We start from the raw sequence: 25,901 nt of genomic DNA on the forward strand, positions 1-25,901 counted from the left end.
CTCTTTTAAATGTCTGTGAAGTCATTTGAATCCCTTTAATTCCTTGGATTCCTTAACTGCTTCCTCCTGGGTCTCTTTCTCCCAGCCTTGGGATTTGGGGAAAGTTCCATGGCTTCTTAGTTCCTTCTTCTGAGAAATTGGGATAATATAGCAGTTCCTCCCACGCTTACCACCAGGATAAAGTGACGTGATGCTGGTGAAGTGCTGACCACTGGGTCTGGCACATAGAAGGTGCTCAATAAATGCTTTACTATCCCCTCACCATCGTCCTTGTTTCTAGTGGCATCCTTCCCTGCTCAGTCATTATTAACTTCCAGTTGACTTTAAGTGACAGCCTAGTCTCTCCACCTGCACAGTCTGGGCCCTGGCAGGTATACCTCCTCCAGGCCTGGGTTGACAAGCTCCCTTCTTGCTTCTCCCTAGGATTTGGGCAAACTTCATCTATTTTCTAACTCTATCTGACACTTACAGTTCTTTAAACATTCCATTCTACCCCATTTTTTTCATGCCCCCTGCCTTTATTTTGTTTTTAGCATTTAATCCATTCATCTATTTTCTGAAATATGTCAGACCTCTTCTTTCACCACCAAGTTTTGGAACTAATTAATACTTTTCATTTATTTTTTAAAAAGTTTCTACCAAAGTATAGCCTAGAGTAAGGTGCACTAACCTCGTGTGTGCAGCTCCGTGCACATTTGGGGATGATGACACCCGTGAAATCACCAGCCAGGTCAAGATGAAGGACATTTCGAGTAAGACCTGAAGGTGCTCTCAGCCGTGCTGTTCCTCAGTACCACTCTCCCAACTTCTCCTTTACTTCAGCTTTTGTGTTTGGTTTTTTTCACTCCATATGAGGTCTTTGAGATCCTTCCTTTTTGCCACTTGTAGCAATGATTTCTTTATTGCTATGAGTGTACCATTGTGTGGATGTGTAACAACTTACCCACTTTGCTATTGATGAATCTTTGGATGGTTCCCAGTTTGGGACTATTGCAGTGAACTGTTATGGATGTTCTTAAAGAGTGTTGGTGGGATGTCCATACTTTTTCCTTTTGAGGCTAGGTCTAAGAGTTCAACTGTTGAGCTGTAGGATGGGCATATGTTCAGCCTGAGCAGGGACTGCCGAAGTTTTCCAAGTTTTTCAAATTATACTCCCACCAGTACTGTCTGAGAGTTCTGGTGGCTCCACATCCTGTAGTAATTGGTGATGCCAGTCATTTAATTGTACCCTCTGATTGATGTGCAATGACATCTCTTGTATTAATTTGTATTTCTCTGGTGAATAATGATGGTGAATGCCTTTTTTATATACCATGTAACCACTTGGTGTTCTGTGGTTGGTGTTAGGAGGTTATTCAAGTTTTGTCACTACTGCTGCTTTTTTGTGGAGCTGGGGTTCCAACTCAGGGCTTCACTCATGCTAAGCAAGTGCTCTATCCCTGAGCCACACCCTTAGCCCCATTATTTTAAATTAATTTGCAAGGGTTTTTTCAGTATATGTATGTAAAGATGAATTTCTGCCTCTAGTTCATAGTTTGCCTTTTTACTTTTAAGTGGTCTCTTTTAGGAACGGAAATTCTTAATTCTAATGAAGTTCAATTTATCAGTCTTTTCTTTGGTGGCTGGTGTGTTCATATGCTGTTTAAGAAATCCTGTGATCAAGATATCCTCCTGGGCTTTCTTCTAGAAGCTTTTCCTGTTTTCCCATTTACACTCAGGTCTGTGATCCAACTCAGATGTATGCATTTTCTTAAATCTAGCTCAAAATTCAGTATTTCAGAGACCATGGTCCTAAATGTGAAATCCTCTCATGCTTTTAACTACTTATTCATTCAATAAAAATTTTAAGCACCTACCAATGCCAGGTACTGTGGGAGACCACAAGCAATGAGGGTCGGAGTTAAACTTAAGGAACTAATTGGCTTCTAGGGGAGGAAGTGGAACTTGTACATGAACGGTTTGTAGAAAGTTGTAATTTAGTTGGAAAACATGATGAAGACACTGGTTCCAACACACTGTCGGAGTCATCTCCTCTTTGCACACAGGTAAGTAGATCACACTCCTGCTCTGAGCCTGCCTTTAACATCCTTCATTAGTCCCCATATCCTCCAGGTAGAAAGTCCAAGTCCTGTGCCTGGCCTTTCAGGTGTCCCACTACCCTGTCTGCTCCTCCTTTCCTCATCCTCTAGACCCCACTGTCCTCATGCCAAACCCTCACTCCAACCCCTGAACTCCTGAACACCAGGGGCCAGGTCCTGCTGACTCTGTGTACCTGCTTTGCCCTCCTGCCCCAACACCTCCTCCCATGCCTTGGGGCCTGCAGAGCTCCTCTTTGCCTCTCCGGCCTCACCTCTGTAAAGCCCTCCTGCATGGCTCCTTTTTGTCTCATTGCACCTCGAAATCTACCTCTGGGGTCAGATGTCCAGACTGAAATCCTGCCTCTGCGCCTTTCCAGCTCTCTGTCCTGGGCATACGGCTAAAACTGCCTGAGCCGCAGGCTTCTCGCTGGGAACAACTGGTCCCTGCTTCAGACAGTTTTGTGCAGGATGAATGGAATCATCCAGGTGCAGTTGTGTGCCACAGTGTCTGGCATGTGGTACACGTTCAGTAAATGTTAGCTTCAAAAACTACAGTCATACCCATCCCACCAGTGACCTTTATCTGTTAACATTGGACCTTTCCCCAGACTGGGAGTTTCTTGAAATCTACAGTAGCCACTTCCACTAGTGCCCTGCTGGGAAGTTCTGACCAGGGCCCATTCCCTGTGCAGGGAGCTGTGTGTCTCTCACCCCATCTTTGTAACCACCTGCAGGGCAAGTATGAGGCTCTCCATGTTATGGTCTAAAAACTCAGGCTCGGAGAGGCAAAGTGGTCCCTTGCTAATGTCCTCAGGGAATTAGTGGAGGAACCAGGGTTTTGAGTCCTTGCTTCTTTGTAGAGTTGGTAGACCATCATGTGTCACTACCTCTCTATAAATCCCAGGCCCTACATGGTGAGCTTGGTAAACATTTGCTAAAGGGAATTGAATTGGAGTGACATAGAACCTACCCAAATGTGTCGCAAAGGAGCATGGGTTTATTTGGGCAGCTGAAGTTCCGAATGTGACCCTAAAAGTCCGATCAATCAGAAACTGAGATGTGGCACAGCAGATAGCATCTGGGCAGGCAACTGTTTTCAACTTTTTCTTCTTGGGAAACAGTGGTTTCAACATCAGTAATTTGCATTTGATGGCTCTGAGGCGTGCTCTTGAAGTGGCACAATGCTGCCTTTCCAGGGGAACAGGTTGTCACTTTCCACAAAATTTGTCCTATTTAATGAAACTTTATGTTTTGTGTCTAATGATCATATATTACTTTATCATTTCTTATATTACTTTATCACAGTCCTAAACTATTAAAGTGCTGGGCAAAGAGTCTTGGGGAGATCTTCCTTGGGCTGATTCTGGAAGCCTGGCCTCTCCAGCCCTGTTGTAAGTGTCCGGAGGGCAGGGACCACATGGAACCCTCTGAATCTCCCGTGGCACTGGGCTTGGGCAGGCAGAAATTCAATAAGTCATTGCCAAGTTCATTATCTGTAAGCCTGTTTTATGCTGGGCATTGGGCTAGGCCTTGGGAGGGAGAAAGGAGGAATTAGATTCAGATCTTGCCTCTGGGAGCTTCTGAACCAACCCAGGAAAGAAGAAGGGTGTGAGTGGGGAGTGTGGTGGAGAGCTACACTGGGTGTACCCCTTCCTGAAGCACCACTCATCTCAAGATCAGGGGGAATGATTTGATATTAAAACAAACACTGGTTTGATAAGGAGCATGTTGTAATGTGCACCCATTTTTTAGCAGACTGTCCCCACTCTGTGGCTATCCTCTTCTCTGCCATCAGAATGTGGGGAGGGTGATACTGGCCAACGTTGCATGAGACAGAATCAGATCCTCAATCAAGCTCTCTCCACCACTTATGACCCATGTGACTTGGATCACATGGCCTGAGCTCTCTGAACCTGTTTATTCATAATTGTTTGTGAGGATCGGTGTTTTGTATAAAGCTTTTTAAAATGTACATGGTAGCTTTAATTCTTACTGTGAGAAAATGAGTGTTCATGGGATGTGGATGGATGGATGCAGGGGGATGGGACAGTCTGGCACTGCATAGCAGAAGAGGCAGTTATTCCTTGTGTCATGAATACTTTGCAATTCTATGTCATTTTGTGCCCACAAAGCACTTTGTGTCACACAAAAACCAAAGAAACTAGAGCTATCCCTATTTCACCTGTGAGAAAAACTGAAACCTCAAGCAATGCCCAGGGTCTTGCAGAAATCAGGATTGGCCAGTCTGAGATTTGAACTAGTATCTGGTTCAGCATCTTTAACAACAGCTCCGTGTGGGACAAGGCCGGGGGGGCACACCTTACAAGCCACTGCCCTTCCTTTCTGAGCTGGAGACTAGCTGCCTCTGTCACAAGTCACAGAAGCACACAGCGCTCAGAGGTGGGCCAGTGTAGAAGTGCTTCTTCTGATGGCAGCTGTGCAGCCGCTTTCCTTGGGAACACTCACACACACGGAAGCACACATGGAACCGTGCAGCCCCCCTGCCCTTCCTCCTCAGGGATTCAAGACCTCGACAGCAAACACCCTGAGCCCGAGCAGCCACAGACACCACAGACTCATAACCTCCAGGCAGACCCCAAGGAGACAGGATAAGCCAACATACCCAGCCCTGGCCACTCCAACCAGGGACACTTTACCACTAGAACTCTGCAGTCTTTTTGATTCCAAGAAGTTTGTCCTTCAATACATATTTAAACTCAAACCATCTCTTTCCCTCTGAGACTTTTGAAGTCTTGGTAGAGAAGAGAATTGAGGTCATCGGTGTTTTAGAGATCAAAGTTGCCAGTACGTTCATGGGAATGGGTGGAGACCGTGAACAGGATAGTCCATAGGTTGCCTACCATTGATTGGTTTCATAACAGGCAAGGACTTCATTGCCATGAAAACCAAGATTGGCCACCACAGGTAAAGAAGCTCAAAGCTGAGAGGGTCAGTGAAGCCATTCAGTTCACACGTGTACACACGTGTATTGAGCACCTACTGTGTGCTCACCATGGCCCTATAGGATACATCTGAGACCACAATGGAGTAAAATCCTCACCCCATGGAGTTCATATTCTAGTGAGGAAAACAGACAAATATTAATAAAGGAAATAAAAAAGTAGATTATATCATATATTAGAAGACAAAAAGCTATGGGGAAAAGGAAAACGGGCTCAGAGGCCCGGGAGTGTGAGTGCAGGAGGCAGCTTACAGTGTTACATTAGGGCCAAGAACCCCTCACTGAAGGGCAAGACCTGAAAGAGGGGGCCACACACGCCCCACAGGGAGAGCCAGGAAGCCGCCAATGACAACACGCGGCATTTAGCCCTCCACTGTGAGCTCACGCTCTCCTCCACAAACTCGAATGCCTGAGGAGCTCGGTGCTTGTGGTCACCTGAATAATAACCCCAAAGACATCCAGATCCTAATCACCGAAACCTGTGAATGTGGCCTTATATGGCAAAAGGGACTTTGCAGATGTGGTCAAGTTAGAGATGTAGAGATTGGTGTGCCTATCCTGGATTAGCCAGTGAGGCCCTGTGGCCTCCAGTCCTTCTAAGACAGAGCCAGAGAGGGGACGGAAGCAGTGACGGAGAGCATTAAGCCACGCGGGGACAGATGCCAAGGACCAAGGAAGCCACAAAGTCGAATGGATTCTCCCCCAGAGATTCTAGAGGACATGGCCCTGTAGACATGCCCTCCAGAACCATATGAGAGTCGGCTTGGGCTGTTGGGGGCATTTGCCGAGGTGTTGCCAAGCTGTGATAATTTGCTACAGCACAGCAGGGCTACTGCTCATGTGAAGAGCTCATGGGGTGTTTGGCACAGTATGACCTGTCAACATCCGTAAGCTGTTATTATTGCTGTTGTTTTCATAAGAAGGAGGCTCAGTCCCTGCCCGCACCTGAGAGGATGCACAACAATGTGGACACCGCTGTCCCACCCACGTGAATTCCAAAGGCTACATAAAGAGCCCTGAACTAGGCCGAGGCCTTTTGTCCAACCAAGTCCAACAAGAGACTGAAGACAAAATCAGGATGCCATGGTGGCCTTCAAGCTGCCCACGGTGAAAGGCACCCACTCCCTCTCCCGGCTTCTGGAATGGGGTGTTTTCTACTGGAACTTCTGGGACACGTGGATGCAGTTACATAAAGAAAACATTGGAGAATCCCACCAGAACGCATTGAGTTGAGCACAGATATGGTGAACATACTTGAATGTCACCAGGACCCAGGGACCAAGACAAGGAGTCACATAAATCTCCACGAGAGAGAGCCTTGCAAACCACCCCTGGATGGGGCTTCAGTCTTGGTTTCCTGGTCTTGAATCAAAACAGAGAGCTGCCCTACCACTGCTTCTTGTGGGTGAAGGAAACATCTTCTGGGAAATGGTGGTGGGAAAGGGGCTATATATATATATTGTTTTCTACTTGGAAGATTTACTAATCCCAAAGGTGACTTTTGTGCTGGGACAAGTGGATAGCCATTTGCTAATGAAGGAATACAAATCCTTCCTCACACTTAATACAAAAATTAGCTCCAAATGGATCATGGACCTAAATGTAAGTGCCAGAACTATAAAACCCTTAGAAGAAAACCTAGGAACAATTCTTTGTGGTCATGGGGTAAACAATGGTTTCTTAGGGAGGACACCAAAAGCACAAGTGATCAAAGAAAAACTAGATGAATTGCACTTCATCTAAATTAAAAGTCCCTTATACTTTGAAAGCACAAGCAAGAAAGGGAAAAGACGACCACAGAAGAGGAGGAAATACTGAAAATCATAATTTGACAAGGGGCTGACGCCACGATTTATAAAGAACTCTTGTAATCCAAATATAAAAAGACAGTTAAAGAGGGCTGGGGATACAGCTCAGCTGGCAGAGTGCTTGCCTCGCATGCACAAGGCCCTGGGTTCAATCCCCAGCACCACACACACACACACACACACACACACACACTCACACAAAGACAGTTAAAGAACTGGAAAGGGTTTGAGTAGATACAAAGAAGATGTATGGAGCACTAAGAAGCACACGGAAAGACCATTCACATCATTAGTCATTAGGGAGGGACAATCCAAACCACCATGAGATGCCACCGTGTGCCCCCAAAAGGTGGATGCAAAAGGTGCTGGGGGACACAGGCACAAGAAGACTCGCAGAGGCTGCCGGTGGGAGTGTACAATGCAGCTAGTCTGAAAAGCTGTTTGGAATTTTCTCAAAATGGGAAGGAGCCACCATACAACCTAGACATTCCACTCCTAGGAATGTGCTCAAGAGAATTGAAAATACTTGTTCATATAAAAACCTGCCCATGAATGTTTACAGCAGCATTATTCATGACAGCCCAAAGGAGGAAACAACCCAAATATCCTCCAGCTGTGAGCGAGCGGATAGGTGAAGTTTGGTGTAGTGGTACAGTGTGACTCAGCCACAAATAGTCATCAAGTAGCCATTCATTAGACCATAGATAAATCTCGAAAATATTATTGCAAGAACCCAGTCACAAAACCCCACGTTACATGATTCCATTTATATGAAAGGTCCAGACTAGACAAACCCAGAGGTAGAAAGTGGATTCGTGTTTGCCTAGGAACGGTGGCAAGAGGCGTGTGGAATGGGGAGGGACACTGACAGGTCGGGGTTTCTATGTGACACAAACCTTCTCAAGTAGGTGGTAGTAATAGCTATGAGGTAGACCAGGTAGCCTCACCCAAAGACCCCCCACCATAATTAAGCTTCTCTTCATGTCAGAAATATTTTTACAAAGAGTGTCAACAGGATTTCACAGGAGTTCTGCAGAGAGATCAACGAGGTTTGAAGCTTCCTTTTTCTTGTAAATGCCAAGTTTGCAGACAAAGCATGTGAAACCCCTATCTAGCCTAAGAATATGAGACAAAGAGTAACTGCCACGCTCCCTCCCACTCTCACTGTCATGCAATTACCCCACTGAGTATAAATCTAAAAGAATTTCCAGACTTGGGGTTCAGAGATTTTTAGACATTAGCCTCCCTAGACCACTGCAGCTGAAATAAACCTGCTTCCTGAAAATTTCTCAGTTGTCCACCTCATCTGTCCTATATCATTTGGCAACCCAGATGGGACAGAGGAGGTGAAGATGGCTTTTCTGCCTCTCTTGTCTCCGGGGTCTGGCTTCCTTGGAATGCTGGAGGACAATGCTTTTCATGATGCACCACAAGCAACTTTGCCTATAGATGGGGCAACTCACCTGGTGCCCCAGAGGGACTGCCCCAAAGCATAACGGAACCCACCAGGAACAGGAACCAGGAATAGGCAACTTGGAGCACCGCCTGACTGAGCAGGTAGGACCCGTCCATCAATGGTATCCCACCTGACTTCCCCATAGAGGCCTAAGCCAGTGGGAGAGAGTCTTGATCAACATTTTCTCTTTCCTGAGAAAGAGCTGGAGGTGAAAAGGACCTGGGGAGTCGCCCAAGTAGTCTCTGTTTGGGTTCAGCGAGCAGAGGGGAAACCATGATTCCTCCTTTGGTCTTGGATTTTTGGAATTGAGGCAGTATAGAAATTTTGCTCTGATCAGGTCTGTGTGAAAGTGGGTGAATGAGAAGCACCAGGGAAGGGTTCCCACCCAACCCGAGGGCCGAGGCGAGCACAGAGTCCCGATCTGCAGTTCCATGGTACCTCATACACTCTGAGGTGGATTCCCACCAACCAGCACCTAGGTGGAAGCTCCAGATTGGGATTGATACCGACCCACAAAGCTAAGAGGACACTATCTAAGTCCCCAAGAGGAGAACAGCTAGATATGGACAAAGCAAGTCTTGTCCTAAGTGTGTGACACAGATGCAGAGTGGAACATGGGAGGTACACAAAGTAAACTGAGTTGTTTGAAATGTAAGAAAACTTTAAGAAAGGTTTTAAAGTTTGACTATGGGGTGAAACTTACTCCACAAAGGTCACATACTGGGGCTGGGGATGTGGCTCAAGCGGTAGCGCGCTCGCCTGGCATGCGTGCGGCCCGGGTTCGATCCTTAGCACCACATACAAACAAAGATGTTGTGTCCGCCGAAAACTAAATAAATAAATAAATATTTGAAAAAAAAAAAAAGGTCACATACTCTCCGCAAATTAGAATGGCCAACATTTGAGGTGGGATGGCTACCAGAGGATCTTTAGACAAAAGTGTCATTAGTGAAGTCCTTTTAATAGTTATTGGAACCCCCTGGACACCCAGACCAATTCCCTTGCTGGCAAGAGATAATATAGAAACAGCCTCCTTGGTTGAGAGCATGTTTAGAAGGACAGTCCAAGTTGATGAGTTGATGTTAGCTCAAACTATGGTGGCCTCTAAGACCCAATCTAAGAGAACTAAGGGTGGGGGGGGAACTTGACAAAGAGAAGAGAAAGGAAACCAGTTTGTTCAGTGAGCCAGAAGAGAGCCCACCACCTTATGTGCCACTCTACCTGACTTTGCCAAGACCACCAAACAACCTTCTGCCCTCTCAGCCCCTTTGTCCCCAGAGGCAACAGATTATGGCCCAGCTACTTCTTCCTTTTTTATGTCCTCAGTGCCAGAGGCTTCCCCAGAGCCAAAGACTCCCAAAGACTTGTCCCAAGACCAGAGCCATAACTCAGATGAGAGCCCTCCAAATGCCCTTAAGAGAGACTAAAGGTCCTGCCTAGTTTGACCTGGAGGGAAACATCCAAGGGGAACTATGCATTTTTGTTGCCAGCCCTTCACCACCATTGATCTCTTAAACTTGAAAAATCATACTCCCTCCTACATGGAGAGGCCCCAGGCCATGATGACTTGATGTAATCCATTATCCAGACTCACTATTGGGTTGACAGAGGAACACAGGTGACTGACCCAAGCAGCTCTAAAATGGCTAGAGAGGGGCTAGGGCTGGGGCTCAGTGGTAGAGCACTTTCCTAGCATGTGTGAGGCACTGGGTTCAATTCTCAGCATGGCAGATAAATAAATAAAATGAAGGTCTGTTGCGGGGGGGCTGGGGTTGTGGCTCAGCGGTAAAGTGCTCACCTAGCACATGTGAGGCCCTGGGTTCAATCCTCAGCACCACATAAAAATAAATAAAATAAAGTTATTGTGTCCATCTACAATTAAAATATCTATATATTTAAAAAAATGAAGGTCTGTTAACAACTAAACACAAGGCAACATTCAAGCCTCTACCCAGACCCAATTCCCTGACACAGACCCGCTGAGATTCTAACAAAGAGGAAGACCTTCTAAAGATAAAAAGATATCAAGAGGCTGTCATTGGTGGTTCAAAAGAAAAGGGAAAAAAGACCCCTAAACATGAACAAAATATCAGAAGTACTCCAAAAGCCTGGCAGAAGCCCCAGCCAGTTCTATGAACAACTATCTGAGGCCTCTGACTCCACTCCCTTTGAGCCTAAGGCACCAGACAAGCAGCGGATGATCAACACAGCTTTGGTGGGACAAGTCCAAGGAGATGTTTGATGAAAACTCCAAAACTAGAGGGCTTTACTGGGAAGAATGCCAGGGGGCTGATTGAAGTGGCCACTTTACTTTTCATCAACCGAGATGGAGAGGCTCGAAGAGAGACAGACCAGAAGACAAAGAAGAAGAGGGATCTCCTTGCGACTACCATCGCCACAAACCCAGAAGTCACCAAACAGGGGGTTCCACCAGGACAAAGTCGAGGCAAATATAAAAATTGCGGCCAGATGCAGGTCCAAAGGAAGTTCTGGATGGAAGGACCACCTTATGTGCAAACAAGGCTGAGACTAAACCGATGTGCCTACTGCCATCTAGAGGGCCACTGGAAGAAAGAATGTCCCCAACTAAAGGCCAGTTGACCTATAGACCAGGCTGCCACAGGGCTTCAAAAACTCACCAACCATTTTCCGGGAGGCACTGGCTTCTGATTCGAGCCTTTCCCAGCAAACTCTGTGGATGCTGCCTCTGGTGTGGATCTCCCGGGTGTAGATGATCTGCTGCTGGCCAGGGCAATCTGATAGGACTGCACAGAGGGGACAGCTGCTTCTCACTCTCCTAGGTGAAACTGACTACAAAGTCCCAAAGAAGAGTCGAGGAAAAAAGTCAAGGGCCTCCACTTCTGTCTCAGAGATAAAGGCAACTGGGCCCTGAGGGGCTCTGAGTGGACAAGCAGTCTGCTCAGTTCCTGTCCCTTCTACCCACTGCTAGATCTGAGAGCTCCTGTGTGCTGCTGAATTCTGCCATATATTGATTCCTCACTTTTCAGTCCTGGCCAAGTCCCTCCATGAAGCAACAAAGGGAAGAGAAACAGGAGCCACTAGTATGCGGACCAACACAACAAAAAGCCTTAGAAGACATTAAATAAGCACTCACCAGGGCACCTGGACGAGGACTCCCTGACCTCACAAATCCTTTCTTTCTGTATGTCCACGAATCATCTGGAATAGCTGTGGGAGTCCTGACTCAAGTGCTGGGGTCATGGCACCGTCCAGTGGCCTATCTGTCTTCACAGCTGGACTTTGTGGCTCAAGGCTGATCACCTTATCTATGAGCCCTTGCTGCCATGGCTCTCCTGTGGTGGAGGCTGACAAGGTGACTATGGGACAGGCACTGACACTCTGTACTGGCACTGTTGCAGTTCAGAGGACAATATTGGCTGATTAATGTGAGGATGGTCAGATACCAGCGCACGTTATATGAAAATCCACATGTACACTTTGAAGTCATCTGGACTGTAAACCAGCAACTCTGCTGCCCATCAGGCCTGGACAGCCTGATCACAACTTCATTGAGGTCATGGATAAAGTGTTCTCCAGTAGACTGGACCTGACAGACAAGCCCCTCGAGAACCCTGATGTGGAGAACTTCACAGATGGAAGCAGTTTCATAGAAGACAAAATATGTCTTGCTGGATATCAAGGGGTCACTCTGGACTCCACCACTGAGGCAAAGCCTCTGCCTCAGGGAACCTCAGCACAAAAGGCAGAACTTACTGCTCTGACCTGAGCATTCCAATCAGCAGCAGGAATCTATGTAGATACAGACTCAAAATGTCCCTTTATCACTCTTCATATTCCCAGAGACTTATATTAAAAAAGGGGCCAATTAACTCAGGAAGAAAAGTCAAAATATATGGACAGAAAATTCTTAATCTTCTAGATGTAGTATGGACACACAGAAAAGTTGCAGTTATGCCTTGCTGGGACCACCAAAAGGGAAACACTATGGTTGCTCAGGGCAACCAAGAACAGACAGAAGCAAGATGAGCAGCTTGATAAAACAAACCACAGCAACAACAAAACACTCAGTCTTAAACACTGCTTTTCTCCCTAGTCCTAACAAAACAGGAACCAAAATATTCCCAACAGGAAAGTAATCTGCTTAAGACTGAAAAAAAAAAAAAACAAAAAAAACCTATCTCCCAGGTAGATGGTGGAAGTTTTCGGATGGCTGAATACATCCCTGAGACTCTAACCCCTGCCTTCATCAGACAGTTCTACAGGGGAACACACATTGTCTGAATGGCATTTGAGACTACTCTGTGTGCGCATTTCTACATCCCCTGGCTCACAGCATTTCCCGGGTGATATCTAAACAGTGTAAAACTTGTGCCCACAACAACCGTTGTCAAGGACCAAGACTTCCATCAGGAATCTAAACTACAGGAGGATCACTTCTTGAGGACCTGGAAGTAAACTTTACTGAACTAACTCACAGGGCATAAATAGCTTTTGTGTTTTGTAACTAGAAGGAAACCTTTCCAAACCACACTAAAAAGTCTCAAGAGGTAGTCAGGATGCTCTTCCAGGAAATTATTCCCAGATTTGACATTCCAATAACCTTTGGCTCAGTCAAGGGACCAGCTTTTGTAACAGAAATGATACAATTATTGGCCAAGAATTTAAATATCATAAGAAAGTTACATATTGCCTATAGGCCACAGAGTTCTGGTAAATCAGAAAGGATAAATAGGACTTTAAAGGCTCACTTGGGTAAACTGTGTCAGGAAACTCACTTGCATTGGGATGAAAGCCTCCCTATTGTGTTAAAGATTAGATCCACTAAGAGGACTAGATTCTCTCCCTGTGAGATCATGTATGGAGGCCTCCTCCACTTATCAGGGGACTACAGGAAATAGGAAAATTAATATTAAGACAACAGCTTCAAGCTTTAGGAAATACCCTACAGACACTCAACCAATGGGTCAAAGAAAATTGGCCAGTAAGTTTGACCACAGATGCATACTCCTTCAGGCCTGGAGATTCAGTCTGGGCCAAACAATGGAATGTTCAACCCTTAAAACCTTTTTGGAGAGGTCCTTTCACTGTTATTTTATCTACCCCAACTGCAGTAGAAGTTATAGAGATAGATCCCTAGTTCATTACACCAGGCTTAGTGGTACAGTATGACTCAGCCACGGTCATGAAGTAGCAATTCATGCGACACCATAGATGAACACTAAAAACATTATGCCAAGAACCCAGTCACAAAACCCCACGTTACACAATTCCATTTATATGAAAGGTCCAGACTAGGCAAACCCGGAGATAGAAAGTGGATTCGTGTTTGCCTAGGAATGGTGGCAAGAGGCATGTGGAATGGGGAGTGATACTGACAGGTTGGGGTTTCTTTGTGACAAAAATGTTCCCAAATAGGTAGTGGTAGCTGGGTGAGGAGGCATGTACCTTTAATCCCAGCAGCTAGGGAAGCTGAGGCAAGAGGATCGCGAGTTCAAAGCCAGACTCAGCCAAAGCGAGGTGCTAAGTAACTCAGTGAGACCCTGTCTCTAAATAAAATACAAATTAGGACTGGGAATGTGGTTCAGTGGTGAGTGCCCCTGAGTTCAATCCCTGGTACCCACCCACTCCCCAAAAAACAAGCCAAAACTCAAATAGGTAGTGGTAATAGTCACATAGCTCTCAATGTACTAAAACCATATAATTGATCTGGAAAACTCTATTATCCACAGTTGCTCTTAGCCCTTGGTTGTCCTTGAAGCTCCCAATGGAGCCTTCTCTTGGGTTCATGCCAATTCCGATTCTCACCCGAGCACAGATACATTGGGGTCTGCCTGAAATTCTGTGGCTCTGGCCCACCTTCTACCCACGGATGGGGTTTCCCAAGTTTATCACCTTCTCGCTGGCTCTGGGCCCGGATCCCCACTGCACCAGGCCACCTGCTGTCATCCTTGCCCGTGAGCTGGCCCCAGGCAGCATGGCTGCTCTCTGAAGGGCCCCTCGTCCCACAGGCTGGGCTGCTGTGCTGTGCTGGGTCGCTGTGCACTCTGCTATGTGCCCTGGGGCAGCTGCGATGCTGGTTTTCCCCAGCCCTGTGCCAGCACACCCTGCCGAGTGAAGGACCCTGGGGATGTAAGCCTGAGAAAGAGCCTGGCGCTGCATGGAGCGCTGCAGGGAGGAAAGCCCGGAAAGCCCCGAAGAAGGGTCTGGACTGCAGTTCTCTTACCTCAGATCCATTTGTTTCCATTACAGGGAAACGTGTTCCTCAGCCTCAGTCACCTTGGCCATTGGAGCTCTAATATCCAAGAAAGCCTCCCCAGGCACAGTCCCTGTCTCCTTTGGTCTGTCAAGAAACACCCCAAATCTTGCTCTTCCACTCTTGGCTCAGAAATCCCAAGGTGGAAATCTAGTCAAGGAAAACAACAATAATCGCCCCTCCATACAGTGGGGCTGTGAACCCTAGAATTGAGGCAGAAGGTGACTCATCCTGGCATTGTTTATATAGTGAAAACTTGGAAACAACCGAGGTGTCTGATAGTGGGGTGGTGGACATTACGCCACCAAGAATGTAACAACCTGGGAAATGCCCGCATCAGAGGTTAAGTGGAAAAGGCCGTTTACAAACTGGTGCCGAGTTCCGACACACAGACTGCCTAGAACCACACCCCAGAAGGACATCAACAGCCTTCTCTGGGTGGTGGGACTTGGGGTGAGTTTTCCGACTCTTTCTTTAACTTAGCAGGTGCTCTGCAGTGAACATTATGAGCTTTACAATCAGAGAGAAAATGCTCCCCTAGGTCTCCCACTTTTCTCCACGGCTCTTTCTTGGGAAATTCACAGGACACCTGCTTTGTTCAGCCAGCCCACACCCACCTCCAGGCCTCAGCTGCACCCTCCGCCTGCAGGGAGCAGCCCCCTGCAGAAGCTGCAAGAAGCCTTTCCTGATCACCAGCACAAACAAACCATGTCCCCAACCTGCCCTAACATAGCCCCCCGCACCTCTCCTTGCTCCTGTGTCCAAGCAAATACCTGCCTCTTTGCTGGGGCTGGGCCCTGTCTGCTTCTGTACCTGGTCTCTGAGTCTGAACTTGCAGGAGGAGGCTGAACTGTTGAGGCCACATCTCATCATCGTTGGACACTGAGGATGATGGAGATGACTTTTTGGTCCGCACATCCTGATTCACCACAGGAAAGACTTCTGACCATTTAAGAACCACCTGAACAATCTTCCATGGCTTAAGAAGCCATCAAAGGTGTTTACACTTATCCTGGACCAGCAGTCTTTTTAAAGGAGTCAGTTCTGTGCCGGGGAAGTGGCACCGCCTTTCTCCACAGAAAAGTCTTAACTGGGCTTCTCCAAAAATCCTCACCATGGGTGATTTTGGGACTGTCAGCAAAAGAGTCTCTGAAAAAGAGTTCAATGCAGATAAACTTCCTATTTTCGTGTTGCCCTGTTTTACTTGGCCACTGGCCCGGAAGATACCAGCACTCCAGGTGTGGACACCCCCTTACTAGTTTCTCACAAACATGTATCCAGTACAGTAGTTTGTAGAAATGAACAAACAAGGCCTCTGGCCTTGAGCTGGGCTTCACAGAGATGTTGACATTTTTAAGACAAGTTACAAAGTGGGCTCCATGGTAACAGGGAGGAAAGAAAGGGGAGAAGAAGCTCTCCCCTTCTCAGGTGTTGTCCTTGAAGAGTTAACTTGCCCAGAACAGGGAAAGAAAAAGCTGCTTTTATGTGAACTTCTGCAGCCTGTGAACCTCTGAGCCCCTCCCCTTACATGCTGGGTATAAAATTCTGAAACTACCTAAAGTCAGGGTTCAGGGGATTGATTGATTACAGCAAAAGCTATGCCCTCTGAGCCTGGCTGCAGCCACATAAAACTGTTTCCTGCTGTCTTCAGTGCCTTGCCTCGTCTGTCCCTACAACACCGGGAACAAGTGTGAACAAACACAGCAAATGTACCTCAAATATAATTCGAATTTTCATGAGTCAATTTGGCATCATATTAGGGAAAACTTTTGTGGAAAAGTTAGCAGGTCAGCAAGCCTGTGAGGGCCTCCTGTGTGTTCAACACGTAGGTCTCAGAGCACTTGGGAAATACCATGGCTTGATCAAAGCAATAAACAAACCCAGAGTGATTTTTTTTTTTCAGAACTTCCTGGTCACCTTTACACCCACATGAAGTATGACATGGTAGACTTGGAGGATAAGACAGCCTGTTTGTGGTTCCCTCAGGAAAGGAGCACACAGCCTGCACCATCATGCTTGCAGAGGCTTGAGCTAACCCCCCTGGCCCCTGTGCGAAATGCAATGCAGCCCAGGAGCCCTGCAAATCAAACACCCTGCCACCAACCTTGGGTGTTTTTGAAACTGAGAAAGGCAGATATGGTGCGTCAGCCTTCCTCATGACTCTGGTATCCACCTGTCCTCTTAAATAAGGTAAACAAACCACAGACATAGTTTTCTTCCCGCAGAACTGCACCCTTTCTCAAGATCAGGTCTGGGTGCTGTTTGGCGATCGGAATCAAGTAGAAGGAGGCGGAGGCATTCCTACATTCCAGCCTCCTTTCAAGTACAGAAAGCAGAAGAGTGAGTAGGCAAGAGATGCTCGGCTGGCCAGCTCTTTTCCATTCCTGCCACCCAACGCAGGCCTTGCTTGGATTTCCTCAGGCCACAGCCCATCTTATCAAGGCTGAGCTTCTGAGAGCCCCACAGGAGCCTCTGAGGAAGGTGAATGAGTGTCTGTCCTGCCCTTAGAGGTGTGCGTGCTCCTGGAGGGGGCGTGTAAACCGAGGGCTAGGTGGACAGCTGAGGTCAGCAGGGAGGAGAGAGGAGTTCAGGGACAGAGAGAGGAGCCTTAGTGCGGAGTTCTGTGTGCTATCTCTGGTTCTCCATGGACCGTCCTCCCAGCTCCCAGGAGCCCTTCAGTGAAGCTTTCTTCTCTGGTTGGTGTGTGCAAAGCTGGATTAGCTGGTTTATCCAACCAGTGCTATTGGTGCCCATGTGACACAGGCAGTGGTTCTGAGGCCAGGATAAATCAGGGAATAGAACGTCCCACTGCATAACAACCAGGGTGACTGCACACCATTGATGACTCTCCAAGATACTCTGCTCTGTGAGGAAAGCCAATCCTGGAGGGTTAAGGCTGCACAAGTCCATTTATATTACACTTCCAAAATGACAGCATTTTACAAATGGTAGTTGCCAGGGGTTACGGATGGGGGTGGGGGTTAGCGGGAGGCAGGTGTGGTGATGAGGAAGCACCTCGAGGGACCCTTGTGCTGATGGACTATTCAGTGGCTTGAATGGTGAATTCAGGAACCTACCAATTTTATGCAGGCAATAAAATTGTCTAGGACTAAACCACACACAAATAAGTTCAAGAGGGAGAACCTAAATAAGATTTGTGGGTGGTGTCAATGCCAATGGCCTGGTTATGACGTACTCTAGAGTTTTGCAAAATGTTACCTCTGGGGAAAAGTGGGTAAAGTTGGCCTTGGAGGAAACTATACTAGTTCTTAGAATTGAACCAACATGTATTTATCTCAATTAAAAATTGCAATTTAAAAAACATAACTGCAGGGCATGGTGACACATGCCTGTAATCCCAGAAACTTGGGAGGCTGAGACAGGAGGATCCCAAGTTCAAGAACCGCCTCAGGGGACTGAGGTTGTGGCTCAGTGGTAGAGTAGAGCGCTTACCTAGCATGCATGAGGCACTTGGTTCGATCCTCGGCACAACATTAAAAAAAAAAATAAAAAGATATGTGTCCATCTAAAAATCTTAAAAATAAATAAATAAATATTTTTTAAAAATCTGCCTCAGTAACTTAGCAAGTCTCTAAGCAACTTGGTGAAACCCTGTCTCAAAATAAAAAATAAAGATGACTAGGGTGGTAACTAAGTGGTATAGTGCCCCTGAGTTAAATCCCCAGTACAAATAATAATAATAACAATAATAACTCTGAGGCTGAATGGAGACTACAGTTTGGAAGCCAAATATTGTTTCATGGTGATTGTTGGGAAAAAGTCACAGTCATCCTGGACAAGTACCCTCCTGGGGTATTTCATGCCCTGCACCAGAGTATTCCCACCCTTGAGGCACATTACTGAATCTCCATGGAAGACTGAATGGGATTTGGATTCAGCACAAGAGTGTGAACCCCCTGCTGTCCTGATCCCATGCTGGAGGCGCCCACTGGCATAAGGGTGGGACTCCAATGCACACGGGGCTTCCAGTAGCTGTTTAGAGTCCCTCTGGGCTTGCTCCCAACTTCCTGCATTCCCATTGCCACCTTGCATGGGGACCCTGGCCTCCTGCCACTCTGCCCCACACACCTGGTCTATCCTGGCAGCACATGCAGCTTGGAGAACCTCAGACACGGGCGACTCCCTGCTCTGGTTTTCAGACACAACAGACGCTCTTCACGCCAGCACTGGCCTTGGTCCTTCCTCCTGGATTCTAGTCCCTCTGCCATGGTTCATCAGGTCATTGTCCAGCAGGCAGACCATTGTCCTGGAGGTGGGGTCCCACTGACCTGTTAGTCCCATCGATTGTACCATGAGGCATCTTGGTGGCTCTGAACCACAAGTTCTACAATTTTGATTTATTACCTTAGAAGAACTTCAGAGGAAGAAGCCATGTAAAAATAAAACAAGGTCTGAGCAGACTTTGAAGTCTTTATTCTTTTTATATCATACCACATCGCACAGGGAATGCCCACATAGCAGTGTGCCTTCCGGGCCACGACACTTATCACGGGGTGTGGCTGGGAAAGCCAGAACTCCTTGCCCACAGTTCAGTCCATTAGGAGAGAAGGAGGTGGGGGGGGGCAATGACACGTACTTATCTCTCTTCTCCACCGTGTTTGTGGTTTCTCGTTGTAAGAATGATGACAATGCAATGTGATTTAAAACAATTTCTGATTCAAGGTCTTCATTTAAAAAAAAAAAAAGGAAAGGGGCTTCCTTAACAGTGCTAGAGCAACCAATGCACATTTGACTCTCAACAAGGCTTCTCCAGACAAAATCCAAGTGCAGACACTGACAGGCTCCTTCTCCATTTTGTCACAGTGTCCACAGAAAGAACAAGTGCAGAGTGAGACGCAGGCCCCGTTCCCCCAGAAAGGCAGCAGGCCGGGCCCACGTCCTGCTGCAGAGCTGTCCCACCAGCGCCGTCAGGCCTGTGATGCTGCCTGGCAGTCTGCAGCCTCCTCCGCCTGGGTCTCTGCTGGGGCCTGGCTCCTGGTGCCCCCGTCCGTGCCAGGGATGAATAACCCGTGGAGGTCCAGGTGCATCTCCACGGCAACTGAGGCGCGAGCCAGTTCCGTAAAATTTTTGGCATCCAGAATAAGCAGAAAAGGCGCCTTTTGAGGATCAGTAGAAACAATGGCAGATAAGATAATTCCTTTGGGAAAAACAAAAAGAAACAGTGCTTGCTTTCTTTGACTTCAGGTGCTGGGGCTAGAGCCCAGGGTCACACACGTGCTAGGGGAGCACTCTACCACTGAGCTGCGCCCAGCCCTAAAAAAGAGATACTTTAAAAAAGTGCAGCCTTGAACATCCTCTGGCTGGAGGACTGATTTCTCAACCATCTCTCCCTGTTCTCTTTAAACTTACTTATCTAATCCAAATAGGAGGAAAGAGATTTTGATATTCTATGTGAGCAGAAGAGAAGCCTGGGAACCAGAAATCAGAAGAACTGATTCTAGCACTGGCTGGATCAGTCCCTTTACCTCTCTGAACCTCAGTCTCTTCATCTGTACAGTAAGGATAACCCTCCCTAGTCTCACAGGGTTGTTGAGAGGATCCCTTGCAGGGTGGGATATGAAAGCGCTTTGTAAATTGTTGCAAGTACTTAGGAATGGCTATTTTCCTACTGCTTAAAAATTCAGATGACACAGAGTCCACTCCAGGGATGCACTTTGGCTACTATGTGTTACTCAGCTAAACTTGGACTTGTCACAAACCATTGGTGTTCGAACAAGTCCAGTTCATCTTTTGTGCATGCAGCCAACTGTAGTCTCAGCTTTCCCTCTGTAGAATGGAAACACCCCAAGGCTTACTCAGCAGCCACTCTCAAGGGATAGACAGAGGCTAATGAGTCCACACACTTTCAGGGGAAGTGAGCCAGGCCCCCCCCCCCCCCGCCACCAGGCTCCCAGGATGTAGAGCAGTTGAACACAGGCGAAGTCAGATTGGCCTGTATTCAGATCCTAGATCTGTACATAGGGTGCGTGTGACCTTGGGCAAGTTATCTCACTCCCTGAGCCTTCCTTGGTAGAATGAAGACAGTGACTCTCTTCCTAGGGACCAAGAGAACACACAGGAACCAAGTGCCCGGCTGAGTGGAAGCCAGCCTCAGCTGGAGTTGATGCCAACAGTCCTCCACCTGGGAGATGACAGTGACATGGAGTTTTGGCTGGCGTGCCACGCCACAATCAGTAGGAAGACAAGGCCAGACAGAAAGTCACTCCCTCCGCACCTGAGGGAAGAAGCTGGCAGGCTCCTGGGGCCGCCTGCCCTCCCCTGCAGGTATGGGCAGCCCCATTACGCCTTGCCAGCTGGTGACCCCACCCTTCTCCTCAGCATCCCCTGGCTGTGGGCAGGGCGTTTCTGAGGCAAGGGCAGAGTGGATGCTTTGGTCATATGGAAACCTAGAAAAGGGAGATGGGCCGCAAACATACACTTTCTATGTGCTCTGTGAAAAAGTCACATGTTTGTAGTTAGAAATTTGGATCCAACCATTGCAATGAATTCCACACCCTGGGAGAATTCAGTGTCACTTGGTAGGAAGGACATGGGCTTTGTTTATTATGGACTTTAACCTTGCCAAAGAGAGAACTAGCCTTTGTCCTTGGGAGGTCCCCTCTAAGTCCTTGGAATATCCTAACAGTTGGTTCACCTGGGGGCCTTGGACCCTCCAGGGAGTCTATCCTCACAGTGTGGTTTATGGTGGACCTTGGACCATGTGCTCTCAGTTTAACCTCTGAGGGCTGACGACTAAAGTTTGGCCACATAAGTGGCCCAGTAAGACTCTGGACACCAAGGCTCAGCTGAGCTCCCACAGGTGGCAGTACCTGTGTGTACTGTCAAGTAAGGTCACTGGGAGAAGTCAGCGCTGAGACTACAAGGGGAGAAGATAAGCGCAACCTCCCCGCCGGGCCGCTCCTGCACCCAGTCCTGCGGGTCTCTTTGCTTTGCTGATTTTAACCTGTGTCTTCTGACTGCAGTGAAACCCCAACCAATAAGAACAGCAGCCTCCCGTGAGTTCTGCCCAGCATGCACAAGACCACCCTGAACAGGTGGTCTGGAGGGCCCTGAACTTACAATTGGTGTCAGAAGCAAGAGGGTCTTGGGCTCAGACAGAGCTCAGAGCAGACCTCCCCTAGCTGTGTGACCTGGAGGACAAGATGCCCCTAGACAACGTCTCTGTTTCAGGGGTGATTGCTGCAGCATGCAGCGGTCAGTCTTACCATCATCCTCGTCCTTGGCACCTGGAGCAGGCACAAACAGGGGTTCTGCAGGCCAGCAACATTCCTCGCCCCATTTTAAGGTCGACTTGGTAAGAATGTCATATTTTAGAATCTGTACATCCAAAGAGGGGAACATGTAAGTTACCTGTTCAAGGACATGCTGATTTCCTGAGAACAGGTAGGTACGGAGGCCCACGGGGGGAGATTAAGCCCTCACATCTAGATTTTTTCATCACCTCCAAATGACATCTGCCTCTGGTCAGCATAGCAACGAAAAGGAAAGAACTGAAATTCCTCCTCTGGCTTCAAACTCAGGTCCCCCAGCTACAACGTGGCCAACAGTGACAAGGAATTCTCAGAAAACTCCTGAATTGATCTGGTATTTGGTACTACATTGCAATTTTATATGTTAAATAAACTAATATGTTCAATGCCAAAGCGAGAATATAACGTGATTCTTTCTTGCTTTAAAGATGAAAGACCCTGGGCAGAGGGATAGCTCAGTGGTACAGCGCTTGCCCAGCATGCACAAGATCCTGGGTTCAATGCAGCATCGTGCAAAAAAAGAAAAAAGTCCCTGGGCCTCTCTTAAGTTCTCATAGGCCTACTCCCTTTAGGGTGTAGGATTAGAGGGGAGTGGCTTAGGGTGTCTGTATGTGTGTTTGGGAACTTTAATTTTTGGCTTTGTATATTTCTACCCTGTTTGCATTATTTTACAACACAAAATTATTAATAATGAAGATGTCAAAGAAAAGTGAAGCCTGTGTATCACTTTGTACAGTGCCCAAACATAATAAGATTGACAAACACTAATTTAAAAAACAAAACAAATCCTCCAAATTCTAGTCACACCCTCTCTGCTCTAGAGGGTGAGCTAGTTCCTGAGGGCTAGGGACACCCCTGCTGACTTCCTTGTCCTCAGTGCCTACCACATGGCAGCACATAGTTGGTGCTCGATAAATACATGTGGACTCAAGTCACTGCCTGTGCTCCAACCAGGGCTTCTTGAGCTGCAGCCCACGAGGTATGGCTCTCTCTCTTGGATGGTTCATCATTACTTTGGATTTATCTTCCCGAACTGACCTCCTTTCCTGATCAACATCCACACAGTCTCCAAAACCTTGAATTCAGCTTTGCAGACAGATGAGATCATTCTAGAAAACCACTCTGCAGCCACACAGGGGTCAGTACCTTGGTTGGGATTGGGCTCCACTGAACCTCAGCAGCAAAGACATAGCGGTATTGCTTTCCGTTGTGAGCATAATTGATCCGAGGGAGCTCTAAGCCTGGAGAGAAAGGAGGCAACAGCAAGCCCCTGTCACCTGGGTGGGGAACATCCACCCTTCCTTCCAGGCTGGGCCTCCTTTCCACAGAAAATGTTCCCAAGCAGGATTCCCAACCTTGATTCAGACTCCAGATTGGATCAAAGGCAGCCAAATGCAGGGGAGGGAACCTCTGATAATGACCCTGGCTCTATTAGAAGTTTCAGGAGTAAGGTATCATAGACCAGGGTTTAAGTGTGTAAGCATCTTTAATTATCCAAGATAGAAATCAAAGAGAATTGCATGATTAAAATCAGAAGCTACTGCAAATTTTTAAAGCTCTTTTTCAAAAAGTACTTGTATATAGGGGCTGGGGTTGTGGCTCAAAGTGCTTGCCTAGCATGTGTGAGACACTGGGTTTGATTCTCAGCACCACATATAAATAAATAAAGGTCCATCAACAACTAATAAAAAATGTTTTTAAAAAGTACTGTGTGTATGTGTGCACACACACATGTGGGGATGTGAAGATAAATTTTGGAAGCACAGTAAGAAGTTTCAATGGGCAATACAAAAATATCTGATGAATTCTATTATAATAATATGTAAAAATGATGTTTACAGAAGATTTTAATAACATGGGCAAGTATTCATATCACAAAATTAAAGGCTGGTTATAGAATCATCTTAAAAATGTTACAAATGAAGAGAAAAAGTTTAAAAGTACTGCTGGGGTTAGAGCTGTCTTGAAATTTATACTTTATATTGTAGATTCATTATGTGAAAATTTCATTATGTCTATTGCTTTAATAATCCAAAAAATTCCATGCAGATGTGCATATCTTTAGGTATTCCCATGGGTCAAGCTGAATTTCTAAGTCTGAATGCTGAAGGGAAAGTATTCTCTTGTGACATACTCCAGGTGTTGAAGCCAACTGCTGGTGAGGAGGTAAGGTCCAGGAATAGGGGCTGCCAAGGTGACACTCTCACCCCCTGAAGGCCTCCTGAAAGGAGCCAAGGCCTTCGTGGCTCCTGCAGGCTCAGCAGGGACTAAGGACAATGGACCACTGGGATGGGAAGGAGATATCCGTCTAACCCCCAGATGAGCAACTGTGACACTTCCAAGGGACAGGCCAAGGTGAGCATGAGAAGGATGGCCGCTCACATAACTTAATAAGCTGCCCACGGCTGGCCCCAAAGCAGGCCTGCGTCTAAGATTTACATCTTCATTTCTTAATGTTCCAAGAAGCAAAAATCCCTCACAGAGCAGGTTCAAGGGTCTGCAGAAGGCCATTTACAGAAGCAGATTCTTAGGCAGCCAGGCAAATTCAAGTTTTGCCAGGAGAGTCGCCAGACACTGAGCCTGATACCCCCTCCCCCGCCCCCAGATACAGGCAAGGAGGGCGCCTGTTACCTTCATAAAGCGCTTCTGGCTGGCAGTAGACTTGGTCATCTTTCTCCTTCAGGGCCGTTGCTGTCGTAGATGCCACCTTGATTAAATTTGAGCCTACTTCGGCATTCTGAAAAGAATCATTTTTCAAAACAAAACAGGATGACGTTTTATTCAGAGCAAATCTTTCCCTCACTGGGTACACTTTAAAAATGCTTTAGCATAAATCGACCGGCTTGGTCTCACATTAACTGTAGGAAGCAGGTATTTTATTGTTGTGATACTATTCTCAATTTAAAAATGAGGATTAGCAGCTTGAAGTGGCTCCTCCAAGGTCACTCAGCCAGTAGGTGGTAGAACCAGGCACTGAAACCTAGGGCTCTTTTCTCCCACTCTGGGCTGCTTTATCCCTCCCAGGGAAAATTAATATGCTTATAAGAGTAAATTCTCACTTTATAAATACTGGATGATTCACCTGTAAAAGAGTGCATCAGTCATTAAAAGGTGTTTATAAAGATCATACAATAATATGAGAAATGCTTATGTTACAGCACCAGGTGAAAGTTCTGGACTAACTTGCATATGGAGCCTGAGTTCAACCATTTACACAAAATTACTGTAAAGAGACTGGGAGAGAAACCAAATATTGACAATACAGTGAGTGGTGGGTTATGGGGACCTTCCTTTCTTTCTCTGTGCTTCTCTGGATTGCCAGTACTTTGACCTGTGAAAATGTATCATTGTTGAAATGAAAACAAATGTGATATAATTATTTGGGAGAAAAACAACTTTCAAGGCCATTCCTTACTCTTGGGTTATGATCAGACTGCTCTGTTCAGTAACTTTCTGTCACCATTAACCCAGGAGAAGGACTTAACATGAATAAATACTTACTGAACACCTAATGTTCCCTGTTTGCCCCACTTCCTAACCATGGGGTCTTAAGCAGGTTAGTTAGCTTCTCCACAATTCTGCTTCCTTGTGCATAGTGAGGATGATAATAGTTTTGAGTTATTGTGAAGATTAAATGAGATCATCCTCACAAATGGTCTTCAAGAATGCCTGATTAACTTAAGAGCTAGATAAATGCTAACTGTTTTGTTGATGATGACATCTTTGTTGTGATAGTTGTCCCCATTGTCCCTAGGGAATACAAGCCCCCCAGTGGGTGCTTACTGCAGATAGTACTGAGTCCTATGTATAGTATAGTTGATCTGATAACTGGGGCAGATATGAAAGGATTAACAGGCAGGTAGTATATACAGTATGGATACACAGGTGACTCATGTCCTGGATAGGACACAGCAGGAGGGCTTAAAGTTTTATAATGCTGAGAACAGCATGCAATTTAAAACTTATGAATTGTATATTTGGGAGTTTTCATTTCATATTTTTAGATCACAATTGATCATAGGTAACTGAAACTATATAAAGCAAAACCATAGGTAGTGGGGCACCACAATATGATTATTATTATTACCATT

The 25,901-nt window shown here is 46.6% G+C and overlaps 1 protein-coding gene across 2 annotated transcripts in view; it reads right to left on the reverse strand.

Moving 5' to 3' along the window:
- Positions 1-18,950: 18,950 nt before the first annotated feature.
- Positions 18,951-25,901, reverse strand: part of Bco1 (beta-carotene oxygenase 1) — a 30,943-nt gene continuing 23,992 nt past the window's right edge. For both annotated transcript variants that reach the window (XM_015496027.2, XM_048792643.1), the window contains 4 exons: positions 24,442-24,547; positions 22,957-23,051; positions 21,766-21,877; positions 18,951-19,697 (listed from right to left, as the gene is read on the reverse strand). In XM_015496027.2, the coding sequence (XP_015351513.1) occupies positions 19,468-19,697; positions 21,766-21,877; positions 22,957-23,051; positions 24,442-24,547 (543 nt within the window). In that variant the 3' untranslated portion in view covers positions 18,951-19,467. The remainder of the gene's footprint in view (positions 19,698-21,765; positions 21,878-22,956; positions 23,052-24,441; positions 24,548-25,901) is intronic.

The sequence above is a fragment of the Marmota marmota genome, unplaced genomic scaffold (assembly GCF_001458135.2).
Source record: "Marmota marmota marmota unplaced genomic scaffold, marMar, whole genome shotgun sequence".
NCBI lineage: Eukaryota > Metazoa > Chordata > Mammalia > Rodentia > Sciuridae > Marmota > Marmota marmota.